Source organism: Bacillus rossius (assembly GCF_032445375.1).
Source record: "Bacillus rossius redtenbacheri isolate Brsri chromosome 9 unlocalized genomic scaffold, Brsri_v3 Brsri_v3_scf9_2, whole genome shotgun sequence".
NCBI lineage: Eukaryota > Metazoa > Arthropoda > Insecta > Phasmatodea > Bacillidae > Bacillus > Bacillus rossius.
This window is the reverse complement of record NW_026962013.1, coordinates 30,613,878-30,633,415: the sequence shown is the minus strand read 5'-3', so window position 1 is coordinate 30,633,415 and position 19,538 is coordinate 30,613,878. Positions and strand designations below refer to the sequence as shown.

The following is a 19,538-nucleotide window of genomic DNA, read 5'->3' as shown; positions in this document are numbered from 1 at the left end:
TGTTCGAGCGAAGGAGCTAAATTAGTAAAAACTGTCCTTACTGCTTCTATGGTTTACAGTATCTACAGAAAATACTTGATAGTCAGAGACATAGGTGGGTTCACGGCCAACGCAGGCGAACTGTCCAGCTGTGCTGTTGGCACGGGCGTGCGTAGTGCCGGCGTCTGTGACGGAGGTTGTTGTCTCTAGCGGCTTCCCGGCTGGCACTGGGGGTGTCATGTCAGAGGCTGCTTCAGGGTCAACATTCCCTCCTCAGTGGTTGCCTCCTCTCGGCTCGACTTGATTGCCGAGGTTCGTGGTATCCCAGCTGCTCTTGCACTCGCCTGGCCGTGCCTGAGTGGCGCTGCCCCGCGGCTTCTAGCCCCACGGCTTGGCACGTGTTCAGTGTGTCGTCCAGCCCGCAGTGGATCTGAGCCGGCCCTGCCCTGCCGCCTGCTCCAGCCTCTGACTTCTGCGCGGCCTCTTGACGACTGCCCTGTGTCCGCGGCAGTTTGGCGTTCAGTGCCGCTCCTTTCCAGTAGCGGATCCAGGAAGGGGGGGGGGGGGGCTAAGGGGCTCAAGCCCCCTCCAAAAGGCATCTGGGTCCACTATTGTTTTAGTGTTTGCCTTGATAAAGCCTAGCCTCAGCTGGGTCAAGCCCCTCCCAAACCAAAAACCTGGATCCGCCACTGCTCCTTTCGCCAACCTCCTGTAGCTGCTTGCTGTTTCAGGCTGCTTTCTAGATGGTGCGAGCTCTGCTGTGTAGCGCTGTAACATTTGCATATTGTATTGCGGTGTTTACATCCAGTTTTTCGACCATCTCTGCAGTCAACTTTGGAGTCATTTCCGCCACGAGGCACCAAAGCATGACCTTCGGGTCCATGGCCTCTCTAACTGCTGGAGCAGAATCTGTTCCTATCTGCTCCTATCTGCTCCTCTCCTACATGTGGTTACGGCTGAATCCAGGGACGCTGCTTTGCTACCAGAAGATTCACTGCTGTCGCTAGAACCTCGCTGTCCTCTAATACTTACTTCTTATTACAACACAAAACAAAAAAAAAACAATGAAAACACAAGACGGCCTATACGGCCCCACAGTCGGGCTTCACTCTGTAAACATTGAATAATAGTATCTACTCTGTAATGAGAGTAATGTGTACATGGTATGTGCACCACTCTGTATATTATTCTCTGTTACATAAACTCTTTGAAAATAAAGTACTGAATTTATGAAATGACTGCATAGTGTAGGGTTTGACATAAAAGAACAGCAAACATGAATAGTATTAGAAAATAGCAAAAATTTATTATTTAATAAAGGGGAAAAAAATATTGTTCATATAGACAATAGACTATTAAAACACTATTCCGTCGGTAAAATAAAACGTTGAAGGACAAACAATATATTAAAGTTGCCAGCTATGTGTCCGCGGCAGTTGGCGTTCAGTGTCTGCACTGTCTGCTGGACGCATCTGCCACTCCTTCCGCCAACCTCTTGTAGCTTCTGTTTCAGGCTGCTTTCTAGATGATGCGAGCTCTGCAGCATTTGCGTCCTATCTTGCGGTGTGTGCAATCATGTTTTGCAGCCATTTCTGCAGTCAACTTTGAAATGATTTCCGCCACGAGGCACCAAAGCATGACCTTCGGGTCCATGGCCTCTCTAACTGCTGGAGCAGAATCTGTTCCTATCTGCTCCTCTCCTACAGGCGGTTACGGCCGAATCCAGGGATGCTGCTTTGCTACCAGAAGACTCACTGCTGTCGCTAGAACCTCGCTGTCCTCTAATACTTCTTATTACAACACAAAACAAAAAACAAGGAAAACACAAGACGGCCTATACGGCCCCACAGTCAGGATCCACTCTGTAAACATTGAATAATGGTATCTACTCTGTAATGAGAGTAATGTGTATATGGTGTGGGCACTACTCTGTATATTATTCTCTGTTACATAAACTCTTTGAAAAAAAAGTACTGAATTCATGAAATGACTGCATAGTGTAGGGTTTGACATAAAAGCACAGCAAACATGAATAAATAGTATTAGAAAATGGCAAAAATTTATTATTAAATAATAGAAAAAAATATTGTTCATATAAACAATAGACTATTCAAACACTATTCCGTCGGTAAAATAAAACGTTGAAGGAAAAACAATATATTAAAGTTGCCAGATATGTTCGACACAACCTACACAAAAGAATATGGTTTTCAATAATATTATAAAAGTTTATTAAATTTTTAAATTGTTATTTCTCAGGGTATTTTTAAAAATATAATTTGGTAAACTCAGAGCGATAGATCAACAAAAAATCCGTTGCTCAAGACCCCTGAAATTTGTTTGTATATAATTGTGTTATTAAAATTTAGGGCTTGGAAAAAAATAGAAGTTTTTGTAATTAAATATATTCAAGTTTAGACCAAAAACAAATTAGTTTTCACACCAAAAAGACTGTGTAAAATGGTAAAAAAAAATGCAGCGCGTCAGTAAAAATTATTATAACGAACTTTTCACAATGGCCTACCTGGATGCAGGTTAGCTGGAACATATGCACTGGCACAAGCTAGATGTTTATATTTACGTGCAAAATGTCTGATGCACTGTCCAACACCGACAAAGACGTTAACTCACGCCCGCACACTCAAAATCAACTGAATTTCCGACAGAATGTCCTGACGGGAGGATGTAATTTTCATCAGCCGGTCCAAACGTTCCAATTTCCTAATTCCCAGCGCCAGGCGCTCTGTTCGAGGCGCCGCCAAAGCCTCGGCCAATCACAGTGCGCTGTCCAGGAACTCAAAAAACGAATTATAACGATCTAAAATTTATCAATAAATAGCTATTTAAACAGTCACTTGGCAACGTACCTTAAATAGTGTTTAAAACACAAAAACGTTAAGTAAATATTGTTTTTCACGTATAAACAAACCACATCTTTACCTACGGTATTGTAGCAACGGCAAAAACGCAAACAATAGATAAAATGCGCAGTTTCAGCGCTCCACTACTATTAAAGTTCACTGTCTATAAACTATGCAACGTAAGTATTTTTCAACGTCCTAGATTCTTGAGTTTTGACTTGCGTTTCCGACTGCCATATTTGACGATATAACTGTTCCAAAAACTTTTAAAGACCCAGATTTTATGTGCATAGAAACCCAAGAGTTTCTTTTTATTATATACATCACATTTACATTTGTTAAACTGTTACACAGTGAAAGAAAATAAACACTCTTATATAAAACTACTGGCAATTTATTTTATTTTCGTGACATATTTATCGAAATAAGCCTTTGGAAGAATTTTTTTTTCCCTTCTGTTTTACAATTGCAAGTTGTAGGGTTGTGACGTCTTGCGACATGCTTGCTTTATAAAATACAAATCATTCAGCAGAATGCTGAAATTGTTTAACGAGCTGGATTCGATGGCATGTCCTTCAGTGAGGGATGAAGTGTCCTACCGACGAGAGCTCCCTAGGTCCATAGGGAAACGGAAACGCCATTTCATCACGACTTGGAGGTGACTGAGGAGGAGCTACAAAGAGAGACTGAGGTAGGCCATCCCTGTATCATTCCCCTCACACCCCACCCCAACACGAATAAAACCCTTGACCATTCGGCAAACCTGTGGTTCACTCAAAGGCAGGGCCGGATTTAGGGGAGGGCAACCTGGGCGAAAGCCCCGGGGCCTCCACAATAGACACTTCGGAAAAAAATCTTTCAAATTCCGACAAGTAAACACTAGTAAACATATTTTCCTTTGATATTCTTTTTTCGCTGTTTTACCTTTACCTACAGTACTTTGTACATACATGATTATATTATTGTTAAATATTAACAGAAATAATTTATCTATATTTGTTCACTCCGATCAGGCAATCAGTAAAATATCGAAATGCCTATTCAACATATTCCCCGTATTTGCGTGTCGATACGAGATACGACGGTACCTTTTCCCCCCGTTTTTTGTCTGTACGATCCGTCGTAACGTTGACAAGTGTCCGCTGAGTGGCGTGCTTGTAGCAGGGAATCCCGGAATTTGATACATTCTCGTGCGTCTGAGAAGCTACGAACTTACGAACATTGTGCAACAAATGTAAATCCTTTCGAATTTTTATGGACGTGAGTATTTTCATCGTTATCTTGTAATCTACAATATAAACCGAATGTCGTATTTGATTGTGCAATTACGAAAACGTGTTTTTCATATAATTCTTGTCTCCGATTATATTTATGTAGGTTTTTTTTAAATACTAAGAGAATATACTTGATTTCACAATAAATTATTTATTGGAAAACTCGACTGAAAAAAATGGTTCATTTTATTTGGAAAATAATTTGGGACCAGGGGGCCTCCGCTCCTCTGTTGCCCCGAGGCCTCCAGACCTCTGAATCCGGCCCTGCTCAAAGTAATCTCCATCCTACGAGTACCACAGGGTGGTTAACCAGGTGTATCACGTCTCCGGGACACCTTCAGACAACACGGCGTGATGGTTGCGTGTTGGCGTCACGACCCCGGCCTCACGCGATTGGCAGCGCCGGTGTTGTTGCCCGCAGGTTCCGGTGGGAGCGCACCAACCGCGCGCTGGGGTACAGCGAGGCGCACGTCACGTGGGAGGTACCGCTGGACGCCGCCCCGGGCCGGTACCGCGTCAGGCACTTCGGCGACTACAAGTACATCTTCGGCGGCGTGTACCCCTACCAGGGGACGTCCGACACCTTCCAGGTACGCCTACCTTTCAAACCCCTCAACGTTTCCTCGTGACGCCCAACATCTTTGACATTCCACACAATCAAATCCGGTTACCAGGATATAAGACTTGGAACGTAACGAAAACGTCAACATCACCTCACCTTGCCAACTCTAATGCGTTAGAGACCTGCAAAATTCATTCGCGGATTCATTTCGTGATATGCTACAATTCAAATAATAATTATACCTTAGCGCTGCTTCTATCACTGGTTCACTGTTAATCTGGAGTAATGAGGGCCAATTAGAGACCCTCACTCATAGAAGTGTCGAATCACAGACACTCGGTCGAGACGACTCACAAGTCAGCAGCCAATGAACAGGTGGCATTTGCCCGAGTGTGTAGAGTGTAGTAGAGTTTATCCTGGAGGTCATTGAATTTTGCAGGTATCTACAATGCGGTGTCATTTCTTAGCTTATACAAAATGTTCAGAAAAGGCGCGAATTCAGTTTTATTTTAACATAACATATTAAAATAAAGAAACTAACTGGATGTTATTATGATGGAAAGCTGCATAATTGCCGAAATATGTGCACGATTTTGAATATTGGTATAAGACTTGAAGAACATCGTTCTGTGTAACACATAAATTCTTATTTTAACGTAAAAATTAATAAATACAATTAGGCAGTTCAAAATTGTTATTTCAAACCGTAAAGTTGACAAATTTTACTATAAAGAACAGATAATAACTGGATATGTAATAAGGAACATCAACCTCGGGAATAATTAATTCGCGTAACTTTTAACGTAAAATAAAATACTAATATAAAGTACGTAGTTAAATGTGTTTGTGATGCGGCAGTGTACCACCGTAGCCAATTTTTTTTTTGATCTTGTAAAATATGAATCATAAATCTTTGATACAAACTGGATACGCAGCAAGGAAAACATTGACATTAATTTAATGGGTAGAAAGAAAAGAAAGAAAAAAAACAGATTTAGTAAAGGAACATGTGACCAGAAACTCAGCCATGCAAAGTTACAGGCACGGACAGTGGGGCAAGAGTTTGTAATTCCTCGCTCAGCTAACCAGACAGTTGGCTGTGTCATTAGCCCTATAGACCTTGTCAGCATTGCTGGCGCCTACCCCGATTCACCACATCACACTGGGACCCCTCAAAACACCCACAGAACCCGTGGTCCGGTGGAGGCCTATCCAGGCTAGTAACCGGAGCTGTATCGTCGCTCACCACGTCGACACATCAGCCAGTAGGGCTGATGCAAAGAGGGCTGGGTAAACAAACCAAAAGGGGGAGCAATCCCCCAAAGATGTATCTGTATGTGTATATGATGCTGCGCGCCATTTTCGTTAGACGCCCAAAAAAATCGACCGAAGTGTAGTGTTTGCATTGTGGGAACCGTTATAAAAGAATGCATTAAGGTCAGTGACTGTATTTAACGACGAAAATTATAATTCACTCGTATTAACTATCAACAAGCGTGTTCACAAACCATTAACGCAAAGTGTTGAGGCGTCACAGTGGGGGTGATAGTGAGGTAAAAATGTGGCTTCAGTTACGTCACAGAATTTAAATTTTATATCATGAAAATAACTAACTCCATAAGAAATGATACAGCAAAGACTGATATAAATATGAAGGAAAAAAAACAGCACCGACTAGTAGTCAAAAAAATGTTGTGTTATTTTATCATTTCTTCCGTTTTCCATGTTGGTTTTCTTATTTTATTTTCATCATCAATAAAGTTGACTTGTTCACTGTGCCAGACTCGCATATGTGTGCCACTTTACACTTACAAACTCTTGAAGTGAAAATTTATTGTAAAGTTATTATGAGATAAAACTCACAAACAAGAGGTTAAAAGGAAATTTTATGGATTAGTATATGCATTGAATGTTATTCATTTTAATGTTAGAGTATATTTAGTGACGCTGTAAAACGTTTTTGATTTACTCGTCAAGTTCCACCCATTTACGAGAATATTAAGTACGGATGGGCGATAAAAAAATACACGTTGCATCTCTTTTAATTCCCTATCACTGCCCAGTGAAGAAAATGGTCAAATGCACCGTACCTATGGTTAATTTGCATTTAAATTAAAAAAATTTTACGAGCCCTGCTTGGAATTTAGATTTACTGTCTTTCCGTCACATATACAACTAACGCTGTTTCAAGGCCCCGTTGAAGTGTACGCTTACGTCGAGCGTACGAAAACAATGTTCATTTTAAAAACATGTAACTTTTTTGCTAGACGTAAGTTAAGAAAAACCTTTTTTGTATATGTTGCTTATAGATTAAATAAAATAATGCCAGGCGGCGAACACATTCGTTCACCCACCATTTGTACGCAGGGACTTATTTTTCAGCGGTTTTTTTTTTTTTTTTTTTTTTTTTAAGTTTTCAAGTTAATTGTGGACCTACTGTAGTTCAAGCCTTTGTCTACCGCCTAGCGCCGGGCTGCGGTCTAGATGAAACCCGCCAGGGCTTATAGCTTTGATTTCCCGCGTGCTCTAATGCTGCTCTAACACTAGGTGAAGTCACGCGCCAGCAATTCGTAAGTAGGGTGTGCGAAGCTTACACGTTCGGCAAAGGAGCGCAAACAAAAACAGTTTGCGTTTTACACCGGGAAGTTTCGTTGCAAACGAATACACTTAGGTTGAACTCAAAGATAAACGAAGCTTCGCACCCTAACGTTAGTTACGCCGAGAAAAATAAAATATTCTGTACTTTTACAAAAGATTATTTTGGAAAGAAATATTTTGTAATACCACCAGAAAAAATATTGCAACTTTGTACAATACATGGCGATGATTATTTTTAAATGTATTAGCTACGTTTTCTTTCGAAAATTGGCGCATAATTTTATTTTTAACTGATGTTTCATTCAAGCAATTTTTTTTAAAACCATGGAAAAGATAATCAAATATTAAATAATTTAAGTTTATTTTATTACGCTTATTAAGTGCGCAGTTATTACTGGAAAGCTTATGGAGGTATCTACTGGTACAACACACAGCGTAAATGCCCGGGTAAGAACCTGAACCCAGTATTACTGCGAACACTATTTTGTATTCGTGCATTTGTTTTCATGTAAATGTACTAATTTAATATGTAATAATTTTACTTTAAATATTTTGATTTCATTTTCAAAAAAGTGTAATGACTGCAGCATACTTAAAACTATTAAAATATATTAGGATATATATTATTCAATTATAGACTGGGTGTTGACATTATGGAGTTAGGAATGGTCATGAGATGGCACGCTGTGATACATGCAGTCAATTTTTACCTCACCATCGCCTCATCGCAACACCCAAAACCATTGCGGAAATGGTGCTTAACCTCGCCTGATATCGCTTTTAATAGGTGTAAATTAGAATTTTAATCGTTAGAAAAATCACTGCCATGAACAAAGTAAACAGTCACTGCCATGAATACCGGCCTCAGTCGTTTAAGGGCTCCGCCTACCCGGGCACACATACGGTGTGCAGAGCTTCAGAAAAGCAACGCGATTTCAAAGCTACTCAAGATATCCGAGTGGGGTCTGCTTACGAAAAGTATTTAAGAATACGCTGAGGGCCGAAATGTACTTTTGATTTTAGATTAAGTTTTTAAACTGTATTTTTATAAGAGTTAAATTTGCTAAAACGCATGTTTTCAGAGTAAATTTTATGCGTAAAGCAACCGGCACAGATTCTTGAAAGCACTTATGGGACTTTCATTACACCTTTATCTTCATTTCTCGGCCATATAATGTTACGGTCACCGCTCAAATTTCACAGTTATCCTGTGACGACGAGGAGACTGCGCGCCAGTTCAGAGCCTTGCGCTTAGAGGCTATAGCGCGCTAGAAGCACGAGCTAGCGTCGCGCTTATCATCCCGCCTCACTAACACACATATACCCCTGAGGAGGCGGGCCCCTTAAGGTGTCCGGCAAACACGGACATACCGTCAACTGGACGAAAAATCGGCTGTATTTGCACTGCCATTAGTTTTTACAGGCTGTTTCATGTTTTGTTCACGCAGGTTGTCAGAGACACGGGAGGGAGTGCAGCCTTCTTGTGAACGCGGCGAAGGACGCAGGGTTGTTTTCTTCGCCAGCCCACGGCTGTTCCGCCACGTCTAGTCAGCTTCGAGAAACATTGCCGCTGGCCATTCCTACAGCCTCTGTCGCGCAACTCGACTCAATTTCGACAGTCGTCGAAAGTAATACAGTAAAACCTCGTTCATCCGGACTAACTGGGACCAAAGGCAATCCGAACAATTGAAAATCCGGATTATCCAGATAATAAGGATAATAAAGAAAAAAATATATATTTAAATAAGCAGACTTACATGATACTACGATAAAAAAAACACGTTTTGTAACAAAATTACATGGTATACATGTCATATAATGTTAAAAAGTTATTGAAAAATATAAAAATAAAATTTCACGTAACTTCTTAAAATTCTATATTCTGTTACAAACACGTGTGGCGTTTGAATGAAGCACGGCCAGGTACATTACCGTGTGTTAACCGCCTTTTTTGTTTTGCATAGATGTAGTATGCATTTGTATTTTTTTTTATGTGAACATTAAATAAAATGTCTACAAATCTGATCCGGATTATCCGGAGATCCGGATAAAGGACGGCCGGATAAACGAGGTTTTACTGTACCTATTGTCTAACGTTTACTTCTGACACTGCAGTTTCAATAAAAAAAAAAAAAGTCTGTAAACAACTTCATGTGGTCATCAGCACTACTTGGGAGAACTGTCATGTAACTGTCATTTGAGAAAATTTACATGACGGAGACATTGCCAAGATTGGAACTGATATGTTCTCGTTACTCACGCGAGTTGTATATATTGTATATGTATTTTTTTTTAGACAACTGTATGTTATAATAATAAAGATTAAAAAATTATTATTATGTCAGATTTGTTCTATTGGTACTTACATTTCTGTTTTAGGTAATATTTGTAGGGTTAGCAAAAAAATTTGAACGGATTTCATACTATGCCTACTAACTGAGTTACGAGTATTTTTTTTTTGTCATTCAAACCCTGTTTATTTCACCCTTTGCAGTAATGGCTCATCTTATCAAAAAATGTTTCAGATGAAAGTTTTAGATAAAAATTATAAGATTTACAAACAATTCAAACGTATTTGAGGGTGTAATTACTAAGATAGTTATGAGTTTATTTTTGTATATTATCCCCTCTTTATTCACCCTTTGCAGCAATGGTTAGTTGTATCGAAAATCATTTCTGACAAAAGTTTTAGATAGTATTTATAAGGTTTACAAACAGTCCGAACGGATTTAATATTGTAATTACTAAGGGAGTTATTAACTTTTTTGTCCCTCAACCTCTGTTTTTTTCCACCCCTTGCAATAATAGTTGGTCGTATAAAAATTATTTCGGAAGAAAGTTGTGGAGAACAATTTTTGGTTAAAAAAATATATAAAGGATTTAATAGTGTACATGGTACGGAATTAAGGAATTAATTAATTTTTTTAAAAATCATTCCCTTGTTTTTTTTTAAAATTCCGTTTCTGCAATCGTTCGTTTTATCAAAAATAGTTTTAGACAAATGTTTGAGATAAAATTTATACTATTCACAAATAATTTAAAAGGATTTCATAGTGTGATGTTTTTGGAATTAAACCCACGAGTTATGATACAATAAACCGAATGTGATATTCATCATATTATGGGAGTTATAGCGATTTTATGTATTTAAAAAAACCTTCCACATTTATAACCCTTTGGTCGAATATTGCACATTAACAAATTCGACCGAGATGTTCCACGATTATATTTTGAAGTTTGGAAGTGATTTCTGAAAAATGACGCCAGTTATTGTGTTCGTAAAATTGTGATATATATATATATATATATATATATATATATATATATATATATATATATAAATAAACTTTTTATGTGACTATGGGTTTGGGGTCTATGGACCATGAAACAAAAAACTAAATAATAAATTTTTCGGAAGACGCATTAAGGTAACAGATACAATACGTAGTATTTCATAGAAATATACCTAAAAGCATAGTACTAGAAACTACTTGGCGTAAACTATCAGATGTGGAACCTAATCGCTGTTTTTAAGAATCGTTTCTACAATACGGTTATACGGATTAAAAATTATTATAAATATTTACATATTTACCATAATATTCTAAAATACTGCCAAGAAAACTGAAATTCACGCGTCACACACATATTGAAATATTGGTGCAAATTTTATGACTAGATAGAGTTATACTGCACGCTAACTGGAATGTGTAAAACGTCAACCTAATAATAATTATTAAAATTTTGTATCTTATAACTGATTCGTAGTCACTTATATACAACGAGGAATGAAATAAATTTACCCTTTAATCATTTAAATAAATTTATACATATATTATATATTTCTTTGTGATATTTACTAACACTCAATTAATTTAAGTATTTTAAAATATAGCAATTTTCAAAAATACTGTATTTTAAGTTTTTCTTTTACGTTTAGGCTGTTTGATTCTTCTGCATTATCTACGCGGGTGAATGAAGCGACGAAAGTGGTGTTAGTTTTTAAACGTATTGTTAGTTTCTCTACTTTATCCCGTTAACATCCTCTCGGCAGTTGCTCTCCGGCATGGCTGAGGAAGACGTTGTTATCGGAAGGAAGGGAAAATGGAAAGTAAACAAGTCCAGCATCGAAGGAAAACGTGTTATAACCGCGAAAGCGTGAGGGCATTACGCCGGTCTCTCCCGAATAAAAATGAAGCTTAGAAAATACGTGCAAGACTTGAAGTGTTTTTCAAATATTTCCGTGCATAAACAAAACAACTGCATTTATATTTTTATGCATGGAAATAATAACTAAGGGAGTTGGTGTGGGCCATCTTAGCTATGATGATACCTGAAGTCAATTTGAGAACGACCCCATCACCCCTTTTTTTTCTATCTGCATAGCAAAACAACTTTTGGTTATAACGAAGTTTAACGATAACTACTTGCGGATGTGTTAATATTACGTTTGTTTAGGAATATTTACTACATTATTGCATTTTTGAATCATCCTAGTGAGTTTTTTCTAGATATTAAACAATTTTATGAAATATTAGCCTTTAAACAACTACAAATTGTTTTGCTTTTCAATTTTTAACCAGTTGACTTCAAATACAGAACATACACCCAATCCGTAGATTAATATCTCCATGATTTTATGTCTTTCTCATACTTAGAATACAGAAATTACCGTAGAGGAATTATTGTAAAAGTGGCTATCAGTTCTACGTTAAAGAAACTCTGGTAAGTATTTGGTTAGGGAAACAAAACCGTAGCTGTTTCTTTTAAATCTAGAAGTTTTTTTAAAAATAGTTTGTAAGTAAATCACTAAAAATAAAAAAAAGTAAAAGTACCACAATGTAGCGAGTATTGTTAAACAAAGATGTTAAGAAAACATGAACAAAGAATTAGCTTTAAAATTACGTTATAATCAAAACAATATTTTGTTATCGTGATTGGAGTCATTCTCATTTTGACTTCAATTATTAACATGGCAAAGAAAGGTAAAAACAGCTACCTAACTTTTTACCTCCATGAAAATATATTTCCTAAATAATACTACCATTTTATTTTTTATTAAAATTGAATAAAACATAAATTTTTCTACTTATATATATTCACTCTAACCTTTGAATTAAATTTACCCCAAATTAATTTTGTGAATAAAAAGCACCACGTACTTATTTTTTTGTATATTATTGTGAATTTTAATAACCCCGCGTTTGGTTAGGATGGGGGTAAAGAGGCTTAAAAGTCAAACTTAACCTAACCTGACATTAAAAAAAGTTCCACACAAACTTTCATGCCTTACCCGGGACTGGATTCCAAAAACCCCTCCCACGAAATTTTCGCTCAACCAACAGCACACAAGAGATAGCCAGTGGTTGTTTTAATTATTTTTAGCTAATGCTGTGTATACTTCATTGAATACAATAATCACCAATACCTGGAAACCAGTGTCATCAGAGCTGCCACATGATAGGTTTCTGTACTACATTGTGGGAATTGGAAATTTTACATACATTAGGCCCCGTTTATAGTGTTTTCGCGGAACTTCAGCAACGTATGTAAAGCATATGTTGTACTTCACAACATTTCAAGGCTCAAAGAGGGTCTTTTTAAGACACTCTTGTTACACCAAGCACACTTCAGGATCCAATGGGAGAGGGTGTTTCTGGCCAGTCATACTCCAGATAGCCAAGAGATATGTGTTCACTTAGCTGATTTTTTTTACCATGGTGGTTGAAATGACAGTATAATATGATTTAAAATAGGATTAGGGAAGTTTGTAGTCAAATTTAATGTTTTTGTCTAATAAAGAAAATAGTTAAAATAAATTGTGTAGCACAGAAACCTACATCATAAACCAATAACCTCCATCATTTTTGAAACCACGTAAATCTTAAAATTAAGTAGGTAATTACTTAAATTTTTGTAATAAATTGAATTAAATGTTATCACTAATTGCACCTTGTTTGGCAGGATCCACACTGTTGAAATTGGCTTACCATTTTCCTGCCACTTCCCTCTAAGCTTCACTCCTTTGATTTTTTCGCTGTATTCCTCACACCTCACATCCCATATCGCGGGACTAATACGTATTTCGTCTAGGAACTACTCCACACTGAAACCGATAGGTGGAACGCTATCCATTACGACTTCGATGGACTCGACTAGGCTGCTGGTGTGAAGGACGAAGCCCGAGTGGTGTCTCTTGTGTTGAGTTTCTACTGGTGGGGACGAGAACATGAGTGGCACAAGCGCCTATTGGCCGCCCGCCAGAGCGGACATGTTGACTGCGTGTGAAGGGAATAGGGCAGTCCTTAATCATTTACTACAACGCTACAATCCTTTAAACCCGTCCGCTCAGATAGTGGAACAAACTAGTCGCCTCGTCTGAAAGGGGGTCTGAGCGCAATCGTGAATTGATTTACGTAGTCTCACGTACATGAGCAAAACTAAAAGTATCTTATACGCCTACTGAAAATTACGGGAAATAGTTCGTTACGGGGAAACAGTCTGCATGTGCAGAGCGGAGGGGAGATGTGGATGACGCAAGAGCGACATAGCTGTCTTCGTAGTCAAAAGGGGCACAGCTACCTCTGATGTTCTGTCACCAGTAAAAACAGGCGAAAGCCAAGATAAAAATCTGTGGAGAAGTTGAATTATTTGGTTCCATTAAATTAAAAAAATATATATACTAAAACACTGTAGTGGTGAAGTCAGTAGTACCAACACTAAAGAAAACTGGCTTGTATCCTGCAGCAGAGAGGAACGGGGCGAAAGTTCTGATTTTGGAGCTGGAAAAACTCACAGTTCGGCAGCGAGGTGTCTCGGCGTGGCTTGCAGTCCGCAGCTCGTGCTAGCTCGCTCACCGCTCACCGACTGACTCCCTCGATGCAGCCGTTGGGCGACGAGTGGAGTCGCTCACCGCCAGGGGCGCATGCGCCACTGGTACCAACCCAGACACGCTTTGATGCCCAAGCTGCCGACCCCAGCACGGTCGGAACTTTCTGCCCCCCGACCAACTGTTCTTCCAGGACCATCCTTCTTGTCCTGCACTGAACCTGCCTGCTTTATGCTTGCAATAGTTAACCCAGCATGAATGAACCCAGGGTTTTACCCTGGACCCAACTTAACTAGTTATGGTCTAGATCTAAGATAGGGGAGTTAGTCATGGCATCAGTTGCTTCCATGGCTGGCCAATCCCCGAACAAAGCACACGATGCATGCTACCCTTTCTGCATGGTTGAAACCGAGCAGGATTGGGCGTATAGGCTTCGGCCTGAGACCCATTTAGAGCCTTCCCCAACCCAGACCTTTCCCACACAAATAGACTTAGTTTTAGTTAGGTTAGGAAAACATAAAATTGGCTAAGCATCACACTCCCTCGGCGCTTTCTCGAAACACAAATCAAGTCCACAGAAGAAGAGTGGTTCAAGTATCGCATACACGCATCATAACAGTACTACAAAATAGCAGAACCGAAGATAATGAGATTAAAATTAAATAAATTGAATGCAACAACAAAAATATGATGAAACAATTAAACTAAAAACGTTATAAACTTAAAGTAGCTTAAAATATGTACGCACCAGCGACTAAGTATATAAACCTAAGACTGAAATATTAAAAAAATAACTAAGAGTTACGAAGCGGTGGTAAGCGCCTCAAGTTCCTCGACTTGGGTACGCCACTGCAGAGTTTCATGGGTCTGCCCCTTCCACACCCTGAAGTTTAAAAAACCATATTATGAAACAAAAAAAAATATTTACATTAAATATGACGGGAATAGTATGTTGTCTTAGATTTAACAATAAAAGGTCTTAAGAACATTGATTTATTTAAATTGCGCATTTGCCTTTGCTAAATTATAATGAACACGTTAATAATGTACACAAAAATACCACAGAAAGGGAGTATTAAAATGTAGATAGCAGTTTCGGAAAAAGTTATGAATAAAACAAAGTCAATTGCAACACATGAATGCTGAAGAGAAAGTTAAAATGAACTGTTAAAATTACTGTTAAAAATAAATAAGTCTCAATTCAATTTTTAGATTGGAACATGACAACGATGAACCAGAAAACAGTCTGACACTGTTTCTTTACTAAAAGCTCGCGCGGAATATTGAGAAACAAAAATTAAATTAAAAATTAATTAAATTGTATTTTGGAAAAAGATCTTCGCGGTGCCAAGGTACCAAACACCCCCCCCCCTTGCCAGTTCCAAAGAATCTATGTACCAAATTTCACATCTCTAGGCCTCTCCGTCTATGCGCTACGAGAAAGGCAGACAAACGCTTTCCTTTGATATACAGATGCGCAATAAAAAAGACAGCTTATCCACCTGATGGAATTTCTTTGTTGTGAGATTCTTTAAGCCAGCCCACAGGCCGCCAGGTAGGCATCACTGGTTAAGAACGATCACTGCAGCTGCGAATGTGCTTAGACAAACTCATCTAGGATGCTGGAATTTACGAGCAACGTTCGGAGTACTTTCTTATCGCGCGTGGTCCAACATTACATGCAGTAGCCAGACTCGCACTTGCATTGGCCTGCTGTAACAGGGACGTGTCTCGTTCCCGGTCATTATTTTCAATTTACGTTCAACGCGGTCAAAGTTGTAGACTTTTAGAGTGGCTGAACTTAAACAAAATGAAAAACAAATAAATACAGTGCATACTTTTTTTTTTTTTTTGCAAAATTAACTGGTAATGTCGAATTTGTGATATATTTAAGCACTGTGGATAAGGAGAACCAAATGAAATTCATAACTGAAAATTTCTGGGTTTAAAGGTAATTCCGTTGGCTATTGCTTGATATGATTTAAATTTCTTTCCGAAAAAAAATATTCCTTAATTAATTACATTCGGCCTTTTAAAACAATATAAGTGATGAGGATTTTAAAAGGCTAGATAGAATTGAACATTTTTTTTTTCAGAAAGAATTTAAAACATATCACATAGTAGCCAGTAAAATTGACTTTAATGCTAACACTTTCCAATTTTCTATTATATTTCATCCTCCTTATCCATTCGGCACAAACACGTTAAAACAAAATTTTCCACTTTGCCAGTTAACCTGGCAAAATGATTGTGACATAGTATGTTTTAATTTTTGCGAAAGTTCAGCCATTCGTAAAACGCATAATGTTTAACCGCGTGGAACGTAAGTACGAGATAACGAACTGGAACGGGACATCAAAGCGGCAGCCGGGCCGAAGTTGGACCGGCCACGCAACGAGCATCATGCGCACTCCGGGGCCGCGGAGAATTGCAGCGTGTGCGTGTGTGGGTGTGTGTGTGGGTGTTTGTCCAGACGAGGAGGACCTTGCTTCTGCCGCAGCCTTTGGAGACGACCTCGGCGGTCGTCGTACGACGAGACGGCACGCGGCAAATAACCCGGCGGCTCCCGACGCGACGGGCGCCTTGTTTGCCGACCGCGACCGTCTATCGGGAAGCACGCGCGTCGTGGCAAAATTGTCGTCGAGATCGTGACAAACCTCTTGTTACGTCCGCTCACGGCGCTGTGCGACCGGTACCCGAGCGTTGGAACACGAGCTACGCCGGAGCACCGCTGGCAAACTAACGCTCGTTTGAATTTTTTTACACTACCTGATGTTGACATTTCTATTTCAAGAGTTGGCTTTGTGTGCAGAACACAAGAACCGGAGTAAATCAACACGCTGCAATCTGAACTAGTTAAAAAAAAAAAAAAAAAAAAAAAAAAAAAAAAAAAAAAAAAAAAAGTTCCAAATCAGTTGATTCCGAATGCAGATAAATTAAAACAGCTCCTCTAGAATCACTTATTTGTCAGAGAGTGGGGGCAGTTTACGAAAAAAAAATACTTAAGGGCCCCGCCTACCCGGGTACACACACGGTGCGCAGAGCTTCAAGAAAAACAACGCGATTTCAAAACTACTCAAGATATCCGAGCGGAGCTGGTTTACGAAAAGCATTTAAGAGTTCGCTGAGGGCCGAAAAGTACTTTTGATTTCGGATTAATTTTTTTAAAGTGTATTTTTAGAAGAGTTAAAATGTCTAAACCGCGTGTTTTCAGAGTAATTTTTAGGCGTAAAACAACCGGCACAGATTCTTGAAAACACTTAAGGGACGTGCATTACGCCACTCAAATTACACAGTTTTCCTGTGACGACGAGAAGACTGCACGCCAGTTCAGAGCCTTGCGCTTAGAGGCTATACCGAGCTAGAAATACCAGCGTGCATCGCGCTTATCATCCCGCCTCATTAACCCACCCCTGATTAGGCGGGCCCCTTAGAAAGTCAACCATAATAAGTAATGAGTAATTTTTCAGAGCAACTATTTTTGACGTGACAACGTCTAATAAATCGATGAACACCGGCTGTACGCACGAAAAAAGATGACTCATTGTCCCGTTACGCACATTGTCTCTTTACTCTTTGTCCCGTTATGCTCATTGTACGCTTGCGCCGCTTCTATCTCTCTTCCACTCGATTGGAACAACCATCGATTTGACTTTTTCGAAGCACATTAAACTTGAAACACTCCCATTCGTCTCCTACTTTTCCTATCATCGTCCTATCCTTAACAGAATAACACAGATTGGAAGAAGTTAAATAGCAAACATGTATAAAAGTTATAGTTAAAATAATCTCTTCGTTAAAGCAATAAACATATTTGAATTAATGAGTGCAAATAAAAGTAAATTTATCAATCAAATTGTAGATTTCATTTCACTCCTTCTTTGTATCCATACAAAATAGTGATAATTCATTAAAATTGATTCAATTTTATTCATAAAAGTATGCAATCATTTCATCAATGTTTTGGTATGACGTTGTCACGTTAAACTATCGTCCGTAAACCGACTTCACAGACAACCACTTTTTTCACTGGTTTGTATTTGGAATGCATCGTCAGTGCATGAACTCTCCCTGGTGACGCAACGGCGGGTCGGAGCACAAGATGTGGGAGCCGCCTGTCACTGCACTGCGCTGTTAGAAATCACAGTCAATGTGTGGACTTAGAAACTTCCCTCAGATAAACGAAGAGAACTTCGTAATTTCAGATAACTGAATCTTCGTAAAAAAAAAAAAAAAAAACTCCCTCGTACTCCAACTTCCTGGTTCCGTGCTCCGCTGCAAACAAGGTAAAAAAAACAGTCGAGTGTGAGGAAGAAGTTGACTTTGGGTACATTCGGCGACAGAGCACACTGAAACGAGGACAGCACTAACAGCGATGTCGTGCTTTGGAAAGAGAGGGAACATGCCCATTTAAACTGCGCACTGCAATCTGAAGCTTCGTCGCAGACGTCGAATGGCGCTCGCGATCAGGCATCGCTTGCGGGGAAGCCTACATTTCACAGACGAGAGAGCCACACCCGAAGTTCCCCGAAGTTCATGCTCGCTTTTTTTTTTTTCCGTTCTATCTCATTGTATAAACCTGCGTGGCATTAAATTTTGCGGTCGATTAGGATAGGTTAACTACATTATAAATACTTTAAAACATTGTGGATGGTTGGTTATATTAGGTAAGTATAGCTACATTAAAAATACTGTAAAATCATTTTATGGTTGCTTAGCAAATAACTTTTTAATATGTAGCTATCCAGGGCTAGGAAACAGTTTACATGATTTCACAGTATCTTTAATGTAGCTATCCCCTAACCAAATCAACTATCCACAATGTTTTAAAGTATTTATAATGTAGCTAACCTAACCTTTTACAATGAACAAAACAAAAAATCGAAGATGCACGATCGGGCGTTTGGCTCTCTCGTCTGTGAAAAGAAGGCTTCCCTCGCTTGCGAGCCCACATAACAGTTTACATTCTGGACGAGTCCATGATCGAACTGCTCGTTTGCCAAGGGCACTGTCGAACCCACGTGTCCACGGAGGACGCATTCGCCACGATGCCGAGTTATGAACTCTTAGCTTTGCTTCGTTGGTGGAAGGCACTCGCTAAATTCCCCGCGCTCAAGTTTGCTGGTTGGAAGCAGGTTGGTGGTTGAATACGTGGGAATTATTATGAGAAAACTCATTTGTATTTTAAAGGAGATAATGCCTTTGGTTAATTTTTATATATATTTTTATCACAAAACATGTTCTACTGTAGTTAAAACTATAGCACTAGGTAGATTTTAAAACTTTTTCTCTCCTCTATGAATCTTGTCAGTAAAAACATTTTTTTGTTGAAATATTTGGTGTTTAGCTATTATGATATAAAGAACTTAATACATTATATGTTTCATTTTGTACTATTTTTATAGGTACTTTCTTTATTTAGTTTCTCCTTCAGT

At 38.9% G+C, this 19,538-nt stretch overlaps 1 protein-coding gene across 3 annotated transcripts in view; it reads left to right on the top strand.

The window, feature by feature from the left end:
* The window catches only part of LOC134542928 (neutral ceramidase), a 179,120-nt gene extending 169,513 nt beyond the window's left edge, over positions 1-9,607 (top strand). For all 3 annotated transcript variants that reach the window (XM_063387525.1, XM_063387526.1, XM_063387524.1), the window contains 2 exons: positions 4,536-4,704; positions 8,723-9,607. In XM_063387525.1, the coding sequence (XP_063243595.1) occupies positions 4,536-4,704; positions 8,723-8,761 (208 nt within the window). In that variant the 3' untranslated portion in view covers positions 8,762-9,607. The remainder of the gene's footprint in view (positions 1-4,535; positions 4,705-8,722) is intronic.
* The last annotated feature ends 9,931 nt before the right edge of the window (positions 9,608-19,538 follow it).